At 43.9% G+C, this 22,301-nt stretch overlaps 1 protein-coding gene across 5 annotated transcripts in view; it reads left to right on the top strand.

Moving 5' to 3' along the window:
* Positions 1-20,846, top strand: part of RD3 (RD3 regulator of GUCY2D) — a 50,124-nt gene extending 29,278 nt beyond the window's left edge. For 3 of the 5 annotated variants that reach the window (XM_042836503.1, XM_042836577.1, XM_042836421.1), the window contains 2 exons: positions 9,246-9,560; positions 16,866-20,846. In XM_042836503.1, coding sequence (XP_042692437.1) covers positions 9,265-9,560; positions 16,866-17,163 — 594 coding nt within the window. In that variant the 5' untranslated portion in view covers positions 9,246-9,264 and the 3' untranslated portion in view covers positions 17,164-20,846. Of the gene's footprint in view, positions 1-671; positions 729-1,169; positions 1,198-9,245; positions 9,561-16,865 lie in introns of those variants that run through there. The other 2 variants (XM_042836658.1, XM_042836742.1) reach the window with 2 other exon arrangements.
* Positions 20,847-22,301: the final 1,455 nt, after the last annotated feature.

The following is a 22,301-nucleotide window of genomic DNA, read 5'->3' as shown; positions in this document are numbered from 1 at the left end:
CTGAATTAATTGGAGACGGTGGCTTTTGACCTAAGTTTTAATGGATGAGAGTAGGAAGCTCTGGAGCCGCGTAAGATGACTTTAATGAAAACTCAATGATCCTGGAGCATGCAGGGGATGTCATACATCTCTGCATGCTGGGCAGCCTGCTGGGCTGCAGTTGGAGCTGGGGACAGACACATAATCCTCCACAAATAATTAGAGAAGAAAACACTTCTAATCTCCGTTAGTCTGGTTGTGTTATTAGATCTAATAATAAACCGGACACGAAAAACCCTCCTCATCCATTTTAATTCGGACTGCGGCGGAAATCTCTTAACCCGTAACCGTTCAGCTTCTCTGTTTGGAACCGGGGTTTCCCCCTTCCTGCCGCTTCGATTTCATTTCCCCACGTCTCCCAGCCCGGCTCCCGGCTCCCGGCCCCTCGTCCTGCCCGGTTCCTCCGCAGCTCGGACAGCCCCGCGACCGCTGTAGCTACAGCCGAGCGCCCCGGCCACGAGCGCCGAGATCCGAGCGCCGTCATTTATCACACACGTTTAAAGCAGACACGCGGGTCCCTCCAGACTCCCCACCGCCCCGGGGCCGGAGCGCGCGGCCTCAGGGCCGGGCCGCTTAGCGCAGTCACTATAGCAACGGCGGCCGCCGGCGGGTGCGTCTCCGCCCGCCTCGAGGCGCCGGCAGCGGGCGGTTAGCGGGGCTCAGCGCGACTTCGGCGGAGGACAGGCGCGGTAAGGAGGTGGAGGGCGGGCTGGCAGAGTCGCGCGCGGCCGTGAGGCGATGCGGGGCGCGGGGGCGAGCCGCCTGCGGCGAGTTGGCAAAGTGGGAACGGCGTGCCTCGCGCCGGCTTTCTTCCTCGGTTCTTCGAAGCGCGGGCTCGGCTGCGCGGTAGGAAGTTGCGAGGAGCCGCAGGGGCTTTCGAACGGCCGAGAGGTGCCGGCCGGGCGGCGCGCGGCCCCGGAGCAGCGCTGCGAGCGCAGCCGCCGGCCGTCGTCACGCGGCTAATCCGCTCCCGGTGTAAGTCTGCCGTCCCGGGGCGGAGGGCCCTGCTACGTGCCGCACCGCCCTCTGGGCTCCGCCGTGGATCCGTCCGTCCGAACGAGCCGCGGAGTCGGAGGTGAGCGGGGCCGGGACTCCCCGTCAGCCGACACAGACCTGTGCTGCTGGTGACTTCTGGAGAAAGGCTGAAGTTCTCAGACTGTAAGCTTAGCGTTCATCGTTTGGATGGTGATCTTGTGTGTGTGTTTTAAGTGATTTCTATCACAAGGACCGAACTTGGACGCAGGTTTTCGCGTTCCTACAGGGAGAACTCCCCTGTAGGTTGCACGTGGTGCACTGAGGCAGAGTGAGACTTAGAGGCTGTCCTTTAGATATCCTTTCTGGTGGATGCTCAGTAACCCAGGCTCGGTACTGAATAGGAACGTTACAGTGTCTCTAAAAATGTGCTCTGACCTTATGATGCAGTGAGTTACTCTTGCTTTCACAGTGCTCTGTCTGAACGGAGAACGCACATCTTGCCCACCTGTTTTCACAGCACTTGGTCTGGTCTGTAGCACAGTATATGAATTTAAAAAAAGGCACTCAGTGGATGTGCTGACAAGTACAGTATGCTTTCAGGTCTGAGCTTTGAGCTCTCCTTTTATGTAATTCTATAGCTATATGTGTCTGCAGCGAATAACGCTTGAGAATTCCTCAACTTGTGACACAACTGTCTGTTTAGAATCATGGAATGGCTTGGAGTGGAAGAGACCTCAAGGATCATCATGTTGTAACCCCTGCAGGCTGGGTTGCCAACTGCTAGAACGACCACCCAGGGCCCCATTCAACCTGGCCTTGAGCACCTCCAGGGCCAGGATATCCATAACTTGTCTGGGCAACTTTGCCAGTGCCCCACCACTCTTCCTGTGAAAAATTTCCCCATCATCTAATCTAAATCTCTCCTTTAGTTTAAAGCCATTCCCCCTTGTTAAATAACATTGTGTAGTTACAGTAAAAGTAGAATAGAGAATGATGTCCTGAGGATCTTGGAGTTGTAATTCTGAAAACTTTTGGTGTCAGAACAGTGCATCTATGCCTGTTGCTGCTTTATTACAGCATTTTGTGGTTGATGTAATATTAATGACAGGAAAGCTATGTGCCTGTTTTACTTTCTGAACTCTCACTTATATGTCTCATGAAGAGTACTTCATGTCCCTCTGCTCTCACTGGAAACCTGACTTTGTAGTCTGCAGAGATCAAAGTAAGATACGGAATTGAAGGAGTGTTTGATCTATCACAGGAAGATAGCTGTATCTGAGAAAAAAAATAGGAGTTCTAATAACAGGTTAGGCAAACAGAGCAAATCAGTGTGTGTTTTAACTTCCTGGGTTTAAGTAACAGTTTGGGACAAGTTGTAAGGGACAGTGTTATTGTGATTAGTATTAGAAAACATTGTTTAAAGCATGAGTGGGAATTTGGCATGAACATAGCCCAGGTTTATAGCAGATGAAACTCATTTGCTCTGATAAGTCAAACTGTAAAATGCTACTATGCTTTGTAAGCAGATTTGAGTTACACCCACCCTTTTTCTTCTGCAGATAACAGGAAGATTATCTTCTGTAGAGTCCCTGCCATTAGTGGAGCTTTAGGCTATTGGGCTGTTCCTTTGCTTTTTCTTTAAGATCTGTAGACTGGATTTTCATCTGAAGTTAATCAACACAGCTCTTTTATTTCAGGGAAGTAAATCTGTTTTACATTAGTCCAGCTTTACCGAAGATTATGAAGCTGTATAAGGTTAGATCAGCTACCATTTCTGTGCGTGTTTTCACTAGTGATTGAAAAATACCTTTCTGATTCATACCTGAGCTTGGAGCCCAGTTGATGCTGTATTTTTCTTTCTTCACCCCTCTTGCTATCAAAGTGCAGACATAAAATGCATCAGATACTTGCTTTCTAGAAGACAGAAGCTTTAAAAATGGATTAAAAACTACGTGCAGGGCAGGTGGAAGCAGTGTTTTTAACGTGCTCTCAATTGTAATGAATTTCATTTAAAAAAAGGTGTTTTTTTTTTTATTTTTATTTTGAAAGCTACTAACTCTAGATAATGCAACATAACCATATGTACCATAACCACTGGAGTGTTTTCAGAAGGCCAATCAAGCTTTCTTTTCATGCAGAATTTAGCCTGCATGCAGAATGGCAGCATGTTTTTCGCATACTTTGAGGAGTGCTTGTCATTCAGAAGCAGACTAGTGCAGCAGCAGAACTGCCAGCCTGCAGCAGGCAGTTTAGACTCACAGGCTCACACTGCTGTGACACTCTTCTTGTTCTCAAACACCTGCAGCCACGAAGGTTTAATAAGAAATATTTTTAATTTCAAGTCTTGGCTTGATCCAGTTATTCAAAATGCCCTGCCACTCGAAACAGGGACACGTCTTTGGGAATATTTTACCCACTGTGAAAATTCTTTGTCCACGAATATCTCATGTCCACCAAAACGGGAGCGGGTGTGCTCGTAAAGCAAAGCACACATTCTCTTGCTGTGATCTGTATGCGAGCCCCCAGTTGTCCCCAAGAGTTCACTCTCTTTATTCTGCAGGTCAGAATGAGGAATGATATTGCATTACGATCATGATATTTGCATTGCTGATAAGTGTCTTGATTGAAAAGCTCTATGTACTGCTTTTTCAGCATTAATTGCCTCATAGCAACTTTGGCAGATAGACGTGGGTTCTCAGTCTCAGCTTATAATAATTTCCACCGAGATTACAATCGCACAACAAGTAGCTGTAAACACATACCCTCCCATGCCACTAAACAATAAGAGAGATTCAGCCAGATAGGAAGTGGGGCTCTTTGGGCTTTGCTACAGTAAAAGTCCCTATGTGTAGAGAATACTGATAAGTAACTCTCCATAAAAGTGATGGAGAACAGAGGGTAGGGTTTCTTGTCAAAGTTGTGGCTATATTAATAAAACTGGGAGAGTGTTGGCAGCAGTTTCTTAATTAGAACTTGCTGAGATTCTTTGTTTAGAGCAAAATTGAATTGTCATTTTCATGGGAGAAATAGTGTGGGGTACTTCTGTAGTGCTCAGCCTGCTAATGGTATCTCCTGCAGGTATTGGTAGCTGTATAGCCATGACCATAGATCCTGCCCGGGTGTAACAGCCAAGAGAGACAGTCATCCAGAGGGCACTGAGCTTCTGACTTCTCTGGATAACATAATTAAATCTTTACCAAAGAAGCAAATGAAAACTAATTATAGTAATATGCTCAACAGTGTCAAATCTCCTGTTTTCCCTGTGGCTGCATTTCTCTTAAGAAGTATGATTATGAACACAGTTTGGAGATGGAGCTTGTCACTCTTCTTTTAGAAATCATTTTCCATGCTTGTTCCTGTCTGATCTGGGACGTGTGGAGCAAGACTGAGTTGGTATCTTACATGAACAAATCCTATCTCTGCTCTCTGACTCTTGCAGCAAGGAGCCACCACCCTTGGGATGGGGGAAGGCATTTCCCAGCTCCTAAGCCCGGTCTGTCAGTGTACAGCCTGGGTGACAGCGGATTTCCTGGGACTATCTATAGCCAGCTGAGTGACAACATTTCCATTGACGCCATTCAATAGTGGATTAGGCTCCTGCTCATCCAGCCCCTCGCATCTTTTCTCCCTCTGCTCTGACACAGCTGTCATACCCCTTTGATTATTGGGAGTCACTAGGTGTTCTTGGTAGTACTTCTGCACTGACAGGCTGCAAAGGAGGGTTATCAACTGAAAACATACCTGTATAGAAAGCAAAGCTCCTTTTTTCATAAATATGCATTTCTCAACCTCTGCCTATTCCTGTCTGAGAGGGTTTTGGAAACTGAAAACCAAGAGAAGGTTCAATGAAAGTGAAATACACTTCTGAATAAAAAATTTCCTACAAGGCAGACAGGTCCTGCCGATTGACTCATGGCTTACCGGAAAGCAGCCTGGTGTAACAGGTCTTAGCAGGTGGTGATCTCACCTGCAAGAGCCTGAAGGAGGCTGATAGCTGCCAGGTTTTATCAACGGCCTCCATCTGGCAAAAGAGTAGCCAGAGATCAAACTATGGAACTGTTCTCTTTCACACTAAAAGAGCTAGGAGAATCTGAAATCCTGTTATAGGGAGGTGAGAAACCAAAGAAAGAATGAGGACCCCAATACTTCTGCTGATTCTTTGATATGTTCACTGTAGCAAGAAGAGAAAATTGCATGGGGAAATATGGGAAAAGGTAGAGAAGTGGAAGGGGAGAACTGTAAACTGTAAAAGGAGAGGTATGCAGGAATCGCTGCCTATGTGCAAAACAAAAATGAGATCTGGGGAGGCAGAAAGGCTTCTTTAAAGGTAAAAGGAAACTTTTACCTAAAAAAAGTCTCAGAAGTGCTTACTAACCATCAGTAGACATTGAAGAAAACCATCAGGCTTTGTTAAAGAAAGGAAAGAGGGATTCCAGACTTTGGTGTAATTTAGGGATAACTTATGCTTAAAATTCTGTCAGGTGGTTGGGCTGAATTGTAATTGACAGCATGAGGGAACTGTTTGGCTGGCAGTGGAGTCAGTGAAGCAAAAGCTTGGAAACATGTAACTGCTTTTGGAGTGGAGCTTTTTTAAACTACCCTAAATTCTGCTTGGATAAAGCCTGAGTAGTTCATCAGGTTCCAGGACAGCCTTTTAGAAGGAAGCAGAAAACTGACTGTGCAGCAGGAGGATCTGTATTTAGATGGAACAGTGTCCCTTTCTTTCTTTTAATAATTCTAACATGAATGCTTGCAAAGTGTAAATTTGTCCTTTTCCCCAGTAAGGACAGTCTGAAACTTTTGCCATCCTCTAGTTTTCTACATCCTGCCAATGGTCTTTTCAGTCTTTTTAATGGGAAAGCCATGTTGAGTCATTTAATGATTAGCCTGCATGTGAACTTTAAATTGAAAACAGCAGCTACAATTAAGGGAGCCCATGCTGCCTGCTGCAGGCTGCAAAGACCAGTAGTGGAAAGTGTGGAGGCTTGTCAAGCCTGCTAAATAGAGATGGCCAGTTTCCAACTCTCAAAAGGAGGAGGTGATGGATGAGAGATGGGGAAGGAAACAATCTCAGACAAACAAGGCTCCTTTAGAACAGCCAGCACAAGCTGCCACTGTGCACAAAATGCTTGCAAACGATTTTCCTTTGTTGGAGAACTGGCCGTTTCAGTTATGGGTGAGATGCTTTCCTTACTTCGTATTGATCTTAGGTGTGAGTAAATTTTTCAAATAACTTGTGAGAGGTGAATGCAAGACCCATTCAGACCAGAGCTGCTCAACACATGGTCAGAGCCAACACTGTACTCAGACCACTGCCAGAGCAGAGGGGAAAGCACCTCCTCGCATCCCTCCAAAGACGTGAGGAAGGCTGAGACTGCAGCTCATTGCCTGGAGAGGTATTCCAGATGGCACCCTACTGGAAGGTTGGTTCTGGGGTGCTCACAGCCACCTTGGGGTGACTGCTGGCCAGATGCTGCTCTTCTGGTGTAAGAGATGGAGGCAGCTGGGATGTGGGACTTTCACAACAGTTTGTCAAAGGTCAGAGTGAGGGTGACAGTGTCGCTTCTCTCTGGCTTACAACCAACAGTATCCGTGCTTCTGTGCCACCTCTGTACTTTTTCAAAATCTGTGATCAGTGCTTTATGAAAGCTATGGAATACTGCAAAGGTACGGTTCAGCAGGCCTTGCTCAGACAAAATATGCAAGCTACTTTTCTGACTGATTGCCTTCTGCAATACTGGGCGATGGAAAACAGGTCTCAAGTGCAACTACTTTGTTTGAGGGAGACCTGTGAGGTGAAACAAAAAGATGAAGGCAGTAGGAATGCTCCAGCACCATATGAAAGCCAGGTAACATAGAACCAATAGCATAGGCTTTCTCTCATCAAGTCCAGGTGCAGGAGAAAATAATAATGGTACAGGTTCTATACCTGTATACCATATATTCTGGTACAGTTAGATACCTGTAAAAGCTGATGATAAAGGGCAGTTGTCACATAAGCTGAAAAACAAACCTGAGATTTTATAATGATCTGTTATAACAACTTGTAGTCTGTTCTGCTGCACTTTTTTGTGAACAGAGAGCACGCTTTTGTGACATGTAAGGAGGGATAAAACCAATGAAAAGGCTTTAAGGATCTTCATCCTTAATAATTTGTACTGAGGAGTGGAGGTGACCACATAGCAAGATTCAAGCACGTGTTAGGGTGATGAGATGATGGAGCTGACACTGTCAGCACACCAGTTCCAGACTGAGTTCATTCATGTGTGTTGGGCAGTAAGCAGTAGCAGTGCTGATATGAGAGCAGGAGCAGATTGATGGCTGGAGTCACAGGTGCTGAAAGCATAGGAAGGGGCCTCCTGCTCTTCCTCTAGGGCACAGAAATTAGATAGGAGTAGGAGCACTTCCAGCAAGTGCCGACTAGGAGTGGTATGGTGAAGATAATCACAGCTGCTACTCCAGAGTGAAAAACAGTCGCTATAGTGATCTCTCATGTGTAAGCATTGCAAATTAGTACATACTCTCATGTTTATACAGTCTCACAGGAATATGTGCAGCCTTACACATCTAGGTAGCCGCATCTGTGGAAGCTTTCAGCCCTTATATGTCTTCTTTCTGAAGAAGCCTGTAGCTGGCAGTGAGAGGAAAGATACTGGACTAGGGAAACTTGTCCTTTGTTGCATTTTGTGATTTTAATGAAGCCTAAGCATCAGTCTCTGAGATCACTTCAAACTCAGGACACAGTACAGACTGTCCAGGTTTTTGAAGCATTGTTCTTTAATGGTGTGACCTATGGACGTTCTGGAAAGAGAACAGGTCTACATCATAGCAAGCAATAAAGCTGTGGAAGCAGCTCAAGTGGCCTTCACATCCAGTGCAGAGGATGATGGCTTTTTGGCACTGAAGGCAGAATCTCTGAAGGCAGAAGAGCATTGCTCTTCTAGGAAGTCTGAGAACTTGTGTCTAAGCTGTAATGAGAATGCAGGGCAGTCACAAGCTTCTGGTGATTTGCACTGACTGAAGGCCCCAGTGTGGCAGCTTAAAAGCTTATTTTTCTCTTTTATGTCTGTCTTCATGTCTGTTTCTCTTATCAGAAGAAGTTTTCTCAGGCCCTGCAGAATCGGGCTCTTATGTTAACAGCTGAAACTCTGTCCTGATTGAGTTGCAGCCAGGAGGGGCCTTTTGGTGATCCAGCTGCAAGCATGATTTGTGCCACCCCTCCTCCCTGTAGGCTAATAGAAGGGAGCAGCAAGGCAAGTATGCTGTGAGAAGAAACGGATGCTGTTTTACTCCTGTTCAGGTCTCTGGTGACTGCTTTGAACTCTGTTTTGTTTAAATACAAATACAATTGTTAATAACTTCACTATCTGAGGATAATGGAACGACTACACAAAAGGGAGTTAATTCCATCTTTCACTGAGCTGATTGGTGCAGCTTGTTTTGCATTCTAAGTGCTGTGTAACTCCCCAGCAGCAGAAACCTCTCACTTAGAAATAATACCAGTTTAAACCTTGATATGCTGCCACTTTTCTCTCAGCTCCTTTACTACTGGTGGTGTGTGCCTAAGGTGTGCTATTCTGGTATAACTGGTAGTTGGACTTCCGCTCGGAGAAGATGGTGTAGCCTCTCCCATTGCGTGAAGTGACTCTTGCTAAATAAAATTTAAAGCTCTGTCTGGTCTTGTGATGAATGCAACTGTTGCTTTTGCCAGCAAGAAGTACAGATGAACTCTATCGCTTCTGCTATCTGCCTGTGTTACGTTTTCTCTGCTCCCTCTGAGGATGCCCTGTTGGCTAGCACATGGCTCCCATAAAGCCTACATACACCTGACTCCTTGTGTTGAGTTTTTGTATGTAGGGTCACGCTCTCCCATGAGGTTTCATACAGCCAAAGCCTAGTCCCTGTTCTGTGGACAGGAGAATTCTTCCCCTGCCTATCTCAGTGGGAGAAAGATATTCCATAACTTGTCTTCAGATGTAAGAATTGTGCCTGTAATTTTAATTATGTGGTGACTGGCAGTTCAGTGCCTCTCTACACAATTTGGTTGCTAAAGGTGAGATTTATTTCTCAAGATGCCCACAACGAGTAGTTCCTCTAAGTGGCTAATCCAGCAGCACTTAAAAGCAAACAACAGATTTGAGGGATGTGTGGGGGAGAAAGTTCTTGTCTGAGCTGTGTTGATGATGGCGCTGTTCTTTTTCTCTCCTTCCCTACCCCCAATTTGCTCCCAGTGAAGACACGCAGGGCACTATGTCACTGGCATCCTGGTTCAGGTGGAATGAGCCCCCAAATCGGATTTCCCAGAGGAACCCCACAGAGATGGTGGTTGAGACGCTAATGATGGAGCTGAGCTGGCAGATCAAGCAGGCAGAGAAGCAGCAGCGGGAGCGGGAGAATGAGTATCGCAAGATCAAGACTGGGGTGGACTACGGCTGGCTGGTCAGCTACCCAAAGCAGAGCTATGATATCAGCCCAGGAGAAAGGCTGCAGCTGGAGGATATGTGTACCAAAATACATCCCTCCTACTGTGGGCCTGTCATACTCAGGTACAGTAAAAGATCTGATGATCCAGACCTTCCCTTTCCCTCTCTCCTCTTTATGGTGTGTGAGGGGGGAGCAAGAGTTGTTAGGACCAACAGAACCAAGACTTGGGCATCCTGTACTGAGGGTTTTGTTGTGGCAATGTCTTTGTGGGAGAAGAAAGGCTGAATGTTTAAAGTCAGTTTCATGTGGTATCATTTCCTCTGGAAAGCTACTAAATGCCATTGCTCTCTGAGTGGCTTGAATACTTTATGCTCCTTATCAGCCAGATAAACTTTATCTTGCCTGATTTTGCTGCAGTTTCAGTATTTCATGGCTTTTGCTTCAGTCTTTAGAATCTTTGAATAAGCAAGGTTTAAAGGGATCACTGGAAGTGTGTGCCTCTCTGAAATGGCCAACTTCACAGCCAGGTCAGGTTGCTGAGGCCTTATTCTACCCATTGCTGAGTATCTCTGAGGATGGAGATTCCGCAGCCGCTGAACAACATGCTTCAGTATTTATCCACTCTAATTTGAGGCTTCCTTCTTTGATTTAAGCTGGGCAGAAGCTTTACCGAGGCACTTGTCCCAACAGTGTCCAGACTAGCCAAAAGGTGCTATTGTATTTTTCAGTCTGAGTCATATGTTCCCAGAAAAAGGAAGGAGAGCATGCTTGTTCCCTCATATACATGCAGGTAGAGCAAGCATTCGGCTTGAACAGCTAGCTAGTGCTTCTGCCTTCTGTGATGTAGCCTCTTGCACTTGCTGGTGAACCTTCCAAGCAATCCTAGACACTGGATTGCTCATTGCTGGCTGACCAACCTTTTGTGAGGTTGGCTTTGAACTAGAACCAACCTACCTAACTGTAATGGCATCCAAACTGGAAGGGTAGGAGGTGACTTTTTTCTTTCCCTTTTGAGAGGTCCAGTCTAAATTAAGCCCTCTCACTTAGCACAGTGCAAGTGAGGAGCAATGGCTCTGAAGTCTCATGGAGTCAAAGTAAAGTTGTGAGTTGGGCCTTTATAATCCACCTCCCCCATCTCACCGTGTTTTTCACTTGGGATTAGAAGCACAGTCCTGGCACGCCACTTACACTGGGGTGCTGAGCACTCTGCAAGTTTCTCACTGCATATGCCTTCCCTGTTTTCTCTTCAATCTACAGCTCTGGCACTGCAGCTGTAAGAGGGCTGGAAATCACTGGCCCTCTGACTTACAGCCTTCCTTGCCCAGGGCTGAACCTTGGAAATAAGGGGGTACAGGGCTTTGGCTATCGCAAAGATTGCTGTGGTGGAAGAACCAGAGATTTGGGGTTGCTCAGTAGCAGTGAAAGTTTGCTGGCAACAGACTTGCCTTGTGTCTGTATAACTTTAAACTATGTTGTAAACATCACTGCAAATTCCTTGGGGTTCTGAGTAATTCTCAAGATCCCTAGAGCCACTGAGCAAGATCTGTCTGGCAAACGAGTATTTCCATAAGAGCCATTGGAGCTGGGAGGCCTCAAGGTTCTAACTTCAGAGGAGTATTAAGCTGTGACATACACCATTTACTTATCATTTATTTTTATTTTTAATTGAGACAGATGATGCAAGATATTTTGTGTGCATTTTTTTCCCCTTGATTTCAGAGTAACTTGTAGAAGTTGCTCAATCTCATTCAGTATTCAGCATGCCTTTAATTGGAGGTAAACGTATTCAACAGTGTTGTCAAATTGTATGTGTGCATCATTGAAAAAATCACAAAACCATCCTTTTAAGAGGCCTATTTTAAGTTACTGTGACAGACTGTCAGAAACTGGATTACGGTATAATCCAAGAAGTGGTGTGTTTTGTTTGTTTCATGCTAAGGAGTTTGCATGGGTAGCAAAGCCATGTGGAGGGGAGAAAAAAAAAGAAGAGGATTGTATGCCTTAGTTGTTTCAGATCAGTGGTTGAGAAAGGAATGTCATGGCCATAGAAATGGCAGAACTGGACTGGGTCAAAGGTCTGTTTGATCTATGCATGATGTAGTGGCATCTGTCTGAAGAAAACAAATGAGGCAAGCAGATACACCATGGATGGTATCTTGTGTATGGCTGCTGGCTTACTGTGCCTTGTCACATGAAGATTTGTGGAGCCAGAAGTGGTGCTTCTGTCCGTTACTGCCCTGTGTGGCTTTTTCTTTAGGTTGGTTTTTTTTTTTCTTTTTTTTTTTCAGATTTTTGTTTTATTTTGTTTTTGAATATGTAAACTTCTCCTGTCTGTGGTGGAGTTCCACATCTGAATTATAACTTTGCTGTGGAAAACTGTGTTTTGCTTGCCTCAAACTATCATGTTCTGGTTTTATTTGATAAGTACTTCTTCCTGTGTTGGAAAAGTGAACAGTCCACTCCTCTTCTTCTCTGCCTTCTGAGAGGCCAGAAAATGGAAGAATGAGGCTTGCCATGCTAGGAGTTGAGAATATGCAAGAGATGGGAGTGTGCAGCCTAATTAGAAGACATCTAAAACTGGATTAATTCTTGTCTCAGAAAGTGAGAAAGCTTTGAAATCGTAATAACGTGCCCCCAAAATATATGGGATATCTATCGTAGGGCTTTGACTGAAATCTTCAAACTGCCAATTATGTATTTTAATCACTGTGCTTCTGATGTTTTTCCTGAAAAACCTTGTGACTTCATAACATGTAACAACTTGTAGAAAATCTTCCACCCCCCAAAAAAAGAGAAGTCTCCAAACTTGGATCTGGAAACGCAGATGCTGAGCGTGTACCTTGCAGAAGGCCTTGATTCTGTTCCCTTGATCCCTTCATTTTACACATTTGAAGAACTGAAGTTCTTTTTGATGGAGCTTCAAAGCAAGCATGCAAATATCTAAATAACACAGGTAGTGTGAGTCTTGCACAAAGGGTGAGTTTGTTTAGTTTGTGTCATGCAGGCTCTCCTTTGTGAGACTCAGGCTAAGAGTCAAAGCCACAACAAAATGCTTTTTGATGAGTTGTCAGAGATGTCCCTTTGTTCTTCACAGGACTAACTGATTGTCCAAATTGTCTTCTTGTGTGGCTACAGTCACATCTACTGGGAGGCAAAGTTCTTATCTCTTTGGATGTGGAGGAGATTGGGAAGGAGCATTTCTTAAGATGGAGGGGTTTTTTTGGATTCAGTTTGTCTGTTCTGTAAAAGCGTATTTTAAGTCAGTAGAAGATTTTATTTCAGTCTCTTGACATTTTTTAAGATTCAAATACACTTCAGATATCATCACTTCTTCCACAGCTGGAGACTCTGATTTACCTCATACAAATAAAGCTTTGCATTCACATGCAACTTTAACTGTAGATTACTGGATTGGAGATGGCTTTGTGGTTTAAGCTGTGTGAGCCATCTGAAGGAGGTGACTGATTTTTGCTAAGGCCCTTCGTACCTAGCTGACATGATTAAACAAATTAGCAGAATGGTAGATTTTCACCATCTCTACTCTACTGGTAGCTCTAATCAGAGCTGGTTACAGTCAGTTTCATTTCCTTCGGTTTTGGGAAAAGTGAAACTGTCAGATTCTGTCCAGAGAGAAACAAAAAAAGTACAGTATAGAAAAGCAAAGCTTCATTTTGGTGATCTGAGATCATTAATAGCATAGGCTTAGGACTGTAATTTTCTAAGGATTATCTATAGCAGAAGTTGACTTCAGAGTGAGCTTGAATGTAAGACAAATGACTACAATCAGCAATGTGTTTCTTGACAATTACGCTCTCAAGTTCGAGGTTGACATGGCTCCAGAGTAGCAGTTAGTGTGAGTGGCATCATCGTTTGTGAGTCAAGCAACCTTCTCTATCAAAGCTGTTCACAGCTTCACAGCATCACCAGAAATCTTGCCCAACATAAAGGTTCAGGAGTCGGCAGCTGATTATTAGCACTAAGCACCCCATGTTTTCTGTCAGTGACTAAATCTACCTAGAGCTCCCAGTTCGGGCAGGCACTCGGGAACACGCTTCACTATAAACATATTGTTTAAGTCCACCAACTTCTACTGGATTTAACAGATCTTTAGAGTTCAGGCTTTATTTGGGAAACCTATTTAACTGAGCGCCCACAGAATAAGACAGGCAGGTGGCCGAGTGCAGCCAGGCTTAAAATCAAATGGTTCTGTGAAGAAACTGAAGGGTTGCAACTGAAACAAATTTGTTTGGACTGTGATGAAAGCACAGCCTGGACTACTGAACAGGCTCATCTCTACATGCACATAACGTGCTCGTTAGGCTCCTGTGCTGGTTTAAGGTGACTTCTGTTGATAGTCACGTCTTAAGGTGTTTACATTAAACTCCTGTAGTATATTACAGGTTAGCTACTAGTGTTATCATCTTAACTCATTTCACAAATAAGGTAGATAGGTATGCTTTTCAGATGAGTAAGGAGACCCTGTTGATGGATTTTTTCAGATATCATTGCACAGTTGCTGGGTTTGAAACTATTTCATGCAAAAGTGTAAGGGTGTTAACCCGTGCTAGAAGATAGGTAAGCCTTGTGCAATTTTGTGTGCTTGGTTCTACTGAACGGCTTTGTGTAGAGCTTGTTTCCCAGTAATGGCACGCAGGATATAAGCCCACATTCTCTGATTCCAGAGGTTTAAACTGGCTTTACGTGTTGTGCAGAGAACAGACTGATCAGCCAGCACTGCAACTGGCTTTCACTGGTAGCTGGGGAGAATGGCTTCAGCTGTGTACAAATGGCTGCAGTAAACATCACCTGCCTTCCAATACATGGACTCATTTAGCTAGATCTTACCCTGATAAACTCCTCATCCTTTGTTCTGGAAAATGCTTGTGGCACTCATACCTTTTGGACTTTATGCAATCAACTCTCCCTTACACAAACATGCTGGTCCTGGAGCTGGGCATTAATAAAGGGACAGGGTTCATCTTACTGTGGAGGGAGAAAAAAGCTCTCCTTCCCCTCTCCATCTGAATGACAATGGCTTTTCTTTGAGGGACTGGCAGACACTTGGGATTGTTTTCTGTTTGGTTTTTAAACAACCTCAAAAACCTGAGGCAGTTCCAGGGTCTTCTGGGTGCACAACTGCCAATACAAAGAAAAGAAGGTGTATTGGTGGATAGATACAGTATGACAGCATCGCTCTTTAAAATACACATAAAGATAAAACAGAATGACTCATTCAGTTCACCTTTGCAATAAAAGACCTATGAAGATGCTTTCCCTGGCATAATAATAATGTTGCGAAGACTGAGGTTTCGATGGACTCATCTGTCTAAACTTCTGATTGGGATAAAGAGAAGAGTGTATTTACTGTGAGAACTGGGTTTGTGGATCTTTGATAATGCAAGTAAAGTTCCTTCTCAGAAGGCAAAAAGGTGTGTAGTGACAGGACAAGTGGAAATGGCTTTAAGCTGGAAGAGGGAAGACTTAGACTAGATATCAGAAAGAAATTGCTTACTGTGAGGGTGGTGAGACGCTGGAACAGGTTGCCCAGTGAGGCTGTGGATGCCCCCTCCCTGGAAGAAATCAAGTCCAGGCTGGATGGGACTGTAAGAAACCTGGTCTAGAGGGAGGTATCCCTGCCTATAGCAGGGGGGCTGGAACTAGATGATCTTAAAGGTCCCTTCCAACCCAAACCATTCTACGATTGTGTTTGCAATATACAGCAAATCTCTGTTCTCACTGTTTTGTGATAACCCTTAAGGATGCAGGTGATGATGGTTAGGGTGAGAGAGATTAGGAATACATCCTAAGCAATTGCAATAGTTAAGAAACATCTCTGTGACTTTGGTAACTGATCGTTTGGTATCCTGAAAGTGAGTGGTAGTTCTGATGATACTGAATTTCCCGAGCACTGTGCAATGCTCTCAGTTGTATGTGTAGCTGTCAATACTTGCTCTGAGAGAACAAACACTGAAATATCTGTGTTATAGCATGATGTCAGGAGATGCAGCCAATATCAGGCCTCAACAGTAAAAATCAAAAGCATAAACATACAATCTTTCAGTTACACCTTTGGCTTTCCTTCTGCCCTTAATATCTTGAGTGCCATTGGGTACCATTATACACTGAAGTTATGGAGTACATTGAACTCTCTGTTACACTCTTAGGGATGATCAAAAAAACCCTAGAGGCAGGATTTTAGTCTGTTGACTGCTGTCTTATTGGGCTTGTTTAAATACATTCCTACTGTTTTCCATTATCACTCAGTTCTGTTAAAGGAAAATATAAAAATGCTTGCAGATATTACATATTTTAACTTGCATTAAGTATAACCACCTGGATTTTAGTAAAGTAATAGTTTAGCTCTATCTGCAGATAAAATCTTTATGTTAAGAACTGAATATTGTCAGAAGAGTAGCCATGTTATCTTCTGTCATAAACATGTGCTCTTACAGAAGAACTAGAATATCTATGCAACCAGTGTGAGAGCCATAGGAGTGGCTCATGAGCTGTCCAGAATGGGAGCCAGTCACTCAACCAGATGTCCAGAAAGTACGTTCTCTTCTTGCTCCAGCCAGGATCTGATTCAGTGGCTTCACAAAATTGCCCTGCTCTGCATCTCATCTTCCCCACCTGCAAAAGAAACAGTGATAATTCTTCACTTCCCTCATACTAAGCTAGCTTAGTAAATGTCAAGAAATCATTCTGAGCTCTTTGCTGAGAAGACAGCGGAGCATTTCAGAGTTGTTTAATTAGGTACAGTGCTTCCAATTAGGTACTGTGCTTCCAATCAAGATGTTATCAGCTGAGCCACTGTTATGTTACAGAAATCCATTGGAACTTAAATATTAAGAAAAGATTGAACGTGTAACAGAGTTTTACTGGGTAAGAGTTTGTCTAGTGGCCACTAGGTCATGCTGTGGAAAAAAGAGAGTTTGAAAAATGAGGAATCCAGTGGGACCTCTTCTGTGATACATTCTCAGCTTCTGGTAAGCAGCAGTTTACAGATTACTTGAGCAAGTATTTGCACGTGGACAATCACAGTTAATCAGCAGTGATGAGGATATTTTCCACAAACTTGTCTGAGCATGTTGTTAAGCTACTGATAGCACTGAGTTCTGACTTAATATGCGTTATGTGAAAAGAGCACTTCCTTCTGTTTCCAAGATGCCACGCTCTAGCTTTGTTTGGTGCTCCCTATTATTTCTTGTGCTTGTGAGAAATAGTGATTCACTGCTTCCTTACATTCTCTGGCTTTCTGGATTTTAGAGACCTTGAGCATATCTTCATAGCTCCTCTCTGTTATTGTTCCCTTCAATGCAGGGAGTCCCATTTTGTAAGAGCGCAAGTTCCAAGCTTAGCCCTGTGACTTGGCACCAATCCCTCATCTGATGTTTTTAATCAAAGCTGTGCCTTGACTGTGCTTTCAGATTCCGGCAACTCGTTGCTGAATACGAACCAGAAGTGCAGGAAGTATCTCGACTCTTCCGCTCTGTTCTGCAGGAAGCTGTTGAGAAGATCAAAGAGGAGGAAGACGCCAAGAAGCTCGCCAAGCAATGGAACACAAAGAACAAAACCAGCCTCTCCTTAACAACATTTAAGTCCCGGTCCAAGATTTCCCCATTCATCAGTGACATCAAGACCATCTCTGAGGATGTAGAGCGGGGCACCCAGCCCACCAGAAGGGTTTGGAGCATGCCAGAATTCCGGAATGCCAAGGATTACTGACTCTGTACTGAACAAGGTTTTTAAACAGTGATCTCTCCAAATCCCAGTTAACCCTTTTTTTAGCTCTACCATTTCTTCTTCGTTCCAGCTTTCTCTTACTGTCTGCCTCTCTCAGAAGCTGTGTCCATAGTAACTGCTGCTGATGCCCACGATATGTGACAATTTATTACCACACATGCTAGCTTTTCCTTTAATTTAGAAGTAATCAGCAACTTTAGGGGCAAGGCTCACTTACTATCCTATTTTTTATTACCTTTTTTTTTTTTTTCTTTCCTGGTGGAAAATGAATTAATTTTGTGATCTCTCTCTTCTTCTCCCTTTTCCCTCAGCCTGGATGAAGTTACCTTCTAAAGCTATTGGCCCAAGCTAGTGAGAACTGCTGCCTGAATGCAAGAAGTTCCATTTGCATGAGAAAGGCTTTCAGGATCAGGCCTGTGAGTTAGGGCTAGTCAGAACTGAACTTCTTTTTTCAACTAACAACCTTCCTCAGTGCTGCAGGAGATGCAGGTAAACCCAGTGCTGCTCTTGAGTAGCAATCCAGCTCAAGCAAAGCAGACTCAAACTTTCTGAGGTGGAAGACTAACATAATTCCACAGCATGCTCAGGTTTCTTGGGTATTTTCTCTCTTACGCAGGCAGAACCCCTGAACCTTGTGCTTGCAGAGCAGATAGAAATGTAACACTGTTGTGGGTGGATACATCAGTTCTGTGTCAAAAGCTCTTCTTGGTCCTGTGTTACTGAGGTAAGTGCTACACCCTGCATCCCAGTAATAATTCACTGGGCTAAAATTAATGTTTATGACTAAGTCTGAAAGAGTACTGAAAAATAGTATAAGTGAAGGGTGAAGGGAATCAGCATTCATCTACAGCACTCTGTACAGCTCAGAATTGAGTCTGTTTCAATAAGCTGCTGTTGTGAATGGCTGAAGGGCTCTGGTAGATGAAGGTCCATTCCCTCACTCTTCTCTCACGAGTGCTCAGAGGAGAGCTTTCCAGTATTGCAGGATGCTGGCCAGTGAGTGGACACTGTTACAGAAGAATCTTTAATGAAAACTGAATTGCCTCTAGGCCAGCATGGTTCTGCTGAGACCTTGAGTAAACAAGAAAACACCAGGGAGGAAAAGCATCCACAGGGAAAACTCTCATCAGGAAAAGAAAGAGAACATCGTGCTGTAGAAATCATGGTTCCTGTAGAGAAGCCAAGGAGTAGGAAAAATTCTGGGATCTCCCCCTATGACTGGCATTTGGGAATCATCTCCACTGTGATACAGCCTCCTGGAGAACGCTGCATAGCTTTGTTGTTCTTTTGCCTGTTTCCAACTCTTTTCCCCAGGGATTTTTGCAACAGCATGTGAGTACTACAGCCAAAACAAAATCCGTTGAAGCTATGCCAACCCTGGGAACAATTCCAGCACATGAAATTTATCCTAGAGTAGAAATGTGCAGTTTCTTCCAGAGTTGGGGGATCACAGCATTAAAAACAAAGATCAAGATCAAATCCTTAACAGTTCTCTAGGACTGTGGAATTGTGGCTCTTTCTCACTTTCCTCTGGGCTAGCTAAGACTAAACACAAGGCTGTAGCATCTAGCCCCTTCGTAAACACTGCTGCAGAAGATCACTTTTAATTAAAAAAAAAAAAATATCTCAGGGCTTCCAAATACACCACTCAGTTTAGGACTGGCTACTTCAGCTCCAGGTCAACAGGGGAGAGGTTCAAGCCTTCTGACAATCAACTTGATGTTTTTTTGGCTCTGTGTCCTTGTGAAGTGGTGTGACTGTGTGTATGCAGTACAATAAAAGCTTGACATACTTAGCATAGGCTTAAGTATCTAGAAGTTTTGTGATCCTAGCAAGATGCTACCATCTAAAAAAACCACTGTTTTGAAAAAAGTTAACCATTTCTTAAAAATATTTGCAAGCCACTATACTTGCTGGACTGATGGCTGAAATGGTCATGAATTTCATGCTACAATGCTGTAGTCAATTTTTTGTACTCAAGTTTTATTTTAATGTCCTTGGTACTGACTGTTTTGATGCAATATTTGATAGTCTGCAGGGAGAGAAGGGACAGTCTGATACTGACATAAAAACTCTTTGCTACAGTACAGTGTCAGCAATGTGCTCACTCTATCCAAAGGAGAACCTGGAGCAACTAACTTCGCTGCACCAATATACAAAGCCAATGAAATCAGCTGAAGAGTGTTTGCAATATTATCACAGCATGCTGTGATCATACTGTATCCTTCATTAATAACCTCCAGCTAGCAGATACCATTCTTGTTTTGCAGTCAGCAGAGGGAGACAAATCTGACCTTTGCTCAAAGCCATATACAGATGAGGGCCAGGCTGTGATGGCACCTGTGACAGCTGTCAAGCTTCACTTTACCTGCCGTCTCTAATTGCACAATAAAATGTAATCCAAACTTTCAAACAGTACCACTTTCTCCCTGTACCTCTTCTGCAAGTTACACTGGGCTCACAGAACCATCTGATGAAGAAGAGGATATTCAGGTACCAATCTGGCCATCCAGTACTCTGAAAGGTGTAAAACAAGCACTATGCTTGCCTGTAGCCAGCTGACTGCAACTTTTTGCACAGTGTATGCACCAGCAGGTAGTGAAGCAGAGCTGGGGAGGTGCTTAGGATATTCAGTTGTTGCACTATGCTTGTAACACTTGTTTTTCTTAGGAACTGTAGACTGAACTAAATCATTCTTTGGTCACTGCATGCAGCAACAAGTAACTACTCATTTTTGCATTATTCTTAATTCCATGTTTTGAGTGACTGAATTAGAATTTCAGATTAAATCAGGAGTGTGCAACTCCTGGTTGTCCCCTACCTACTGAGCTATGGTTCACATACCTGAGCAGGGGCAAACTAGATTGCTTTTGGATTAAGCTAACCTAAATGATCTGTTGCAGCTGACTCTCAGGTTTGCATACCTTGAAACAGGACTAAGAAAACCTCCTAACACTTGTATAGTGTGAACATTAACCCCTTACTGACAAGTGTACCGCTCTACAGCTCTGCTTCTCCTGGACTGCATTGCCTACTAGTGTAGAAAAGCATTCCTACACAACTTAGATGAGACTGTACTATCTTAGCCACTCTAGAGAGAGTCCAGTGATTTAATTCCTAAAGAAAAATGAGAAGTGAAATAGCAGCACAATGCCAGTAACAAACAACTAAGTAAACTGAACAAGGATAATTCCAAATCCTCATTCTTTCAAAACTGAACAAAGACTTTGGTGTCAGCCTAGAGCATCACTGTTGCCCAATCAGTGGTAGTGTTACGCTGTCCAAAGGACATTGTTACACCCAGGAAAAAGCAATCAGGGACTTTTATCACACATGCCAACACATAATGGCAACACCACTACAGCAGCTCAGGTGCACAGCTCAGCTTCAAGAGGCTGAAACACTTTTCAGAGCCACTACTCACCTAAGAAAGAAAATGCAGCTCTGCTCCTACAGCCTAGACTGGCCCACAGGTTGTGGTGGCCAGCAAAAATGTGCAGGAGGAAACTCTTCAGCTCTATCAGCATATAGCTCAGACAGCTGTCACACCTTGCAGAACTGGAGTATGCTTCACAGGAAATACCTGTCTACTGAGATTGCACTGTTTATGTATTTCATCATGGAACCTTAGAAAATTAAAGCAAAGCTATGAACTATAAAACAAATTTTTGTAATTGTTGTCATTAATTAAAGAAGCAATCTGTCCACATCTAGCCAAACACAAGCCATTCTAGTTCTCCACTGCACACTGTGCACGCATCAAAGGAGGAAGGCAAGAATGATAGACACCAAGGCTAAACAAAAAAACATCCTCTCTCTACAAGGTGCAAAAGCAGCCACTTGCTTTCCGCTTTGCTACCTCTTCAAACAGATCCCAAGATGTAAGGTGATAAATAGCTAGGATTAAACAACTGCAGAAGTCTGAAGTTCTCTGAAGCTAAGTGCTTTACAGATACAGCCTCGACGTTAAATCTTCATCAGTGTGCTTCCAAGCACGTCTTACATTGATCAGTATTACCACAAAATGAGGAGAACAACATAATGAATGTTTTGTCACCAGATACTTGTGAGTCAAGTCACTCCTATCAATTCTAGATACTGGAACCCTTTAATATTAGTATGCAGCCCCAGATGGCTCAGGGCTCCCTGCACTAAGCATTCACATGAAAAGCACGCAAGAGTTAAACAAGAGGAAGCTTTTTTTTTTTTTTCCCAACACAAAGTCTCATTGAAGTGTGGACTGCATTGCTCAGTAAATTGCAGAGATCAGACAGAAGAGTGTTTCCAAAAGGGAGCTCCAGGAATAAACTGAAGTAAGTGGTTGAGATACAGACTACAGCAGAAGGCTTAAGCCGTTCCTTCCCAGAAGCTGTGCAAAGAAACACACTAGGGGACAAACATGTCTCTGTCTTGTTGCTTACACTTTTTCCACAGAACAGTTACAGGCCATTCCAGTATTCCTGTGTTAACTTCACCGCTCAGACGGGAGGACAAGCTACATGGTGCATGCTAATTTTGCTAAAAAATCATTCTGGGAAGCACAGGACTGTGCGAGTCAGCACCTTTTTTTGTTGTGCCCTGCAACAGAGAAAGAACTCTAAGCTTCAGTGAGTTCCACCTACCTGTGCCAGGCACAGACACAACAGTCTGGGAGCCTGCCTCTAGCTGGTACTGCTGTCCTCTCTGCATAAGGGGCCTCTTGTTCCCTCTGTATGATCAGGCAAGCTGTGTTTCAAGCCGGCTCACATCAGGAAGACACAGTACTGACCCCAAGAGGTAGAGGTGGGCTGCACAGCCAAGTCTCCCATGATTGGCATGTGGTCTTCTGTGCAGTTGCTGTGTAAAGATACTCTCAATCTTTGTAGGAAGAGATCTTAATAAACATGACAGATAGGCAAAGAGAAAACCTACAAGAAGAACAGTGAAATATGTGGTGGTTCATGAACATCTGTGTACAGCATACTTCATAAAATTCCTGGAGTCCTGACTGGATAAGCAGATTACAGCTTGTCAGCTGTTATGCTTACAATTACACATTGCCTCCACCAAGTAAATCTAACCTTCCCCATTGGATGATACAGCAGGAGAAAGAGAAATGCATTTTCTAAATGCCAGTATCC

Source organism: Centrocercus urophasianus, unplaced genomic scaffold (genome assembly GCF_019232065.1).
Source record: "Centrocercus urophasianus isolate 14NV4802_14NV808 unplaced genomic scaffold, USGS_Curo_1.0 seq_10, whole genome shotgun sequence".
Classification (NCBI taxonomy): domain Eukaryota; kingdom Metazoa; phylum Chordata; class Aves; order Galliformes; family Phasianidae; genus Centrocercus; species Centrocercus urophasianus.
Note: the sequence above shows the minus strand (reverse complement) of the source record. Positions and strands in the feature narration are given on the sequence as shown.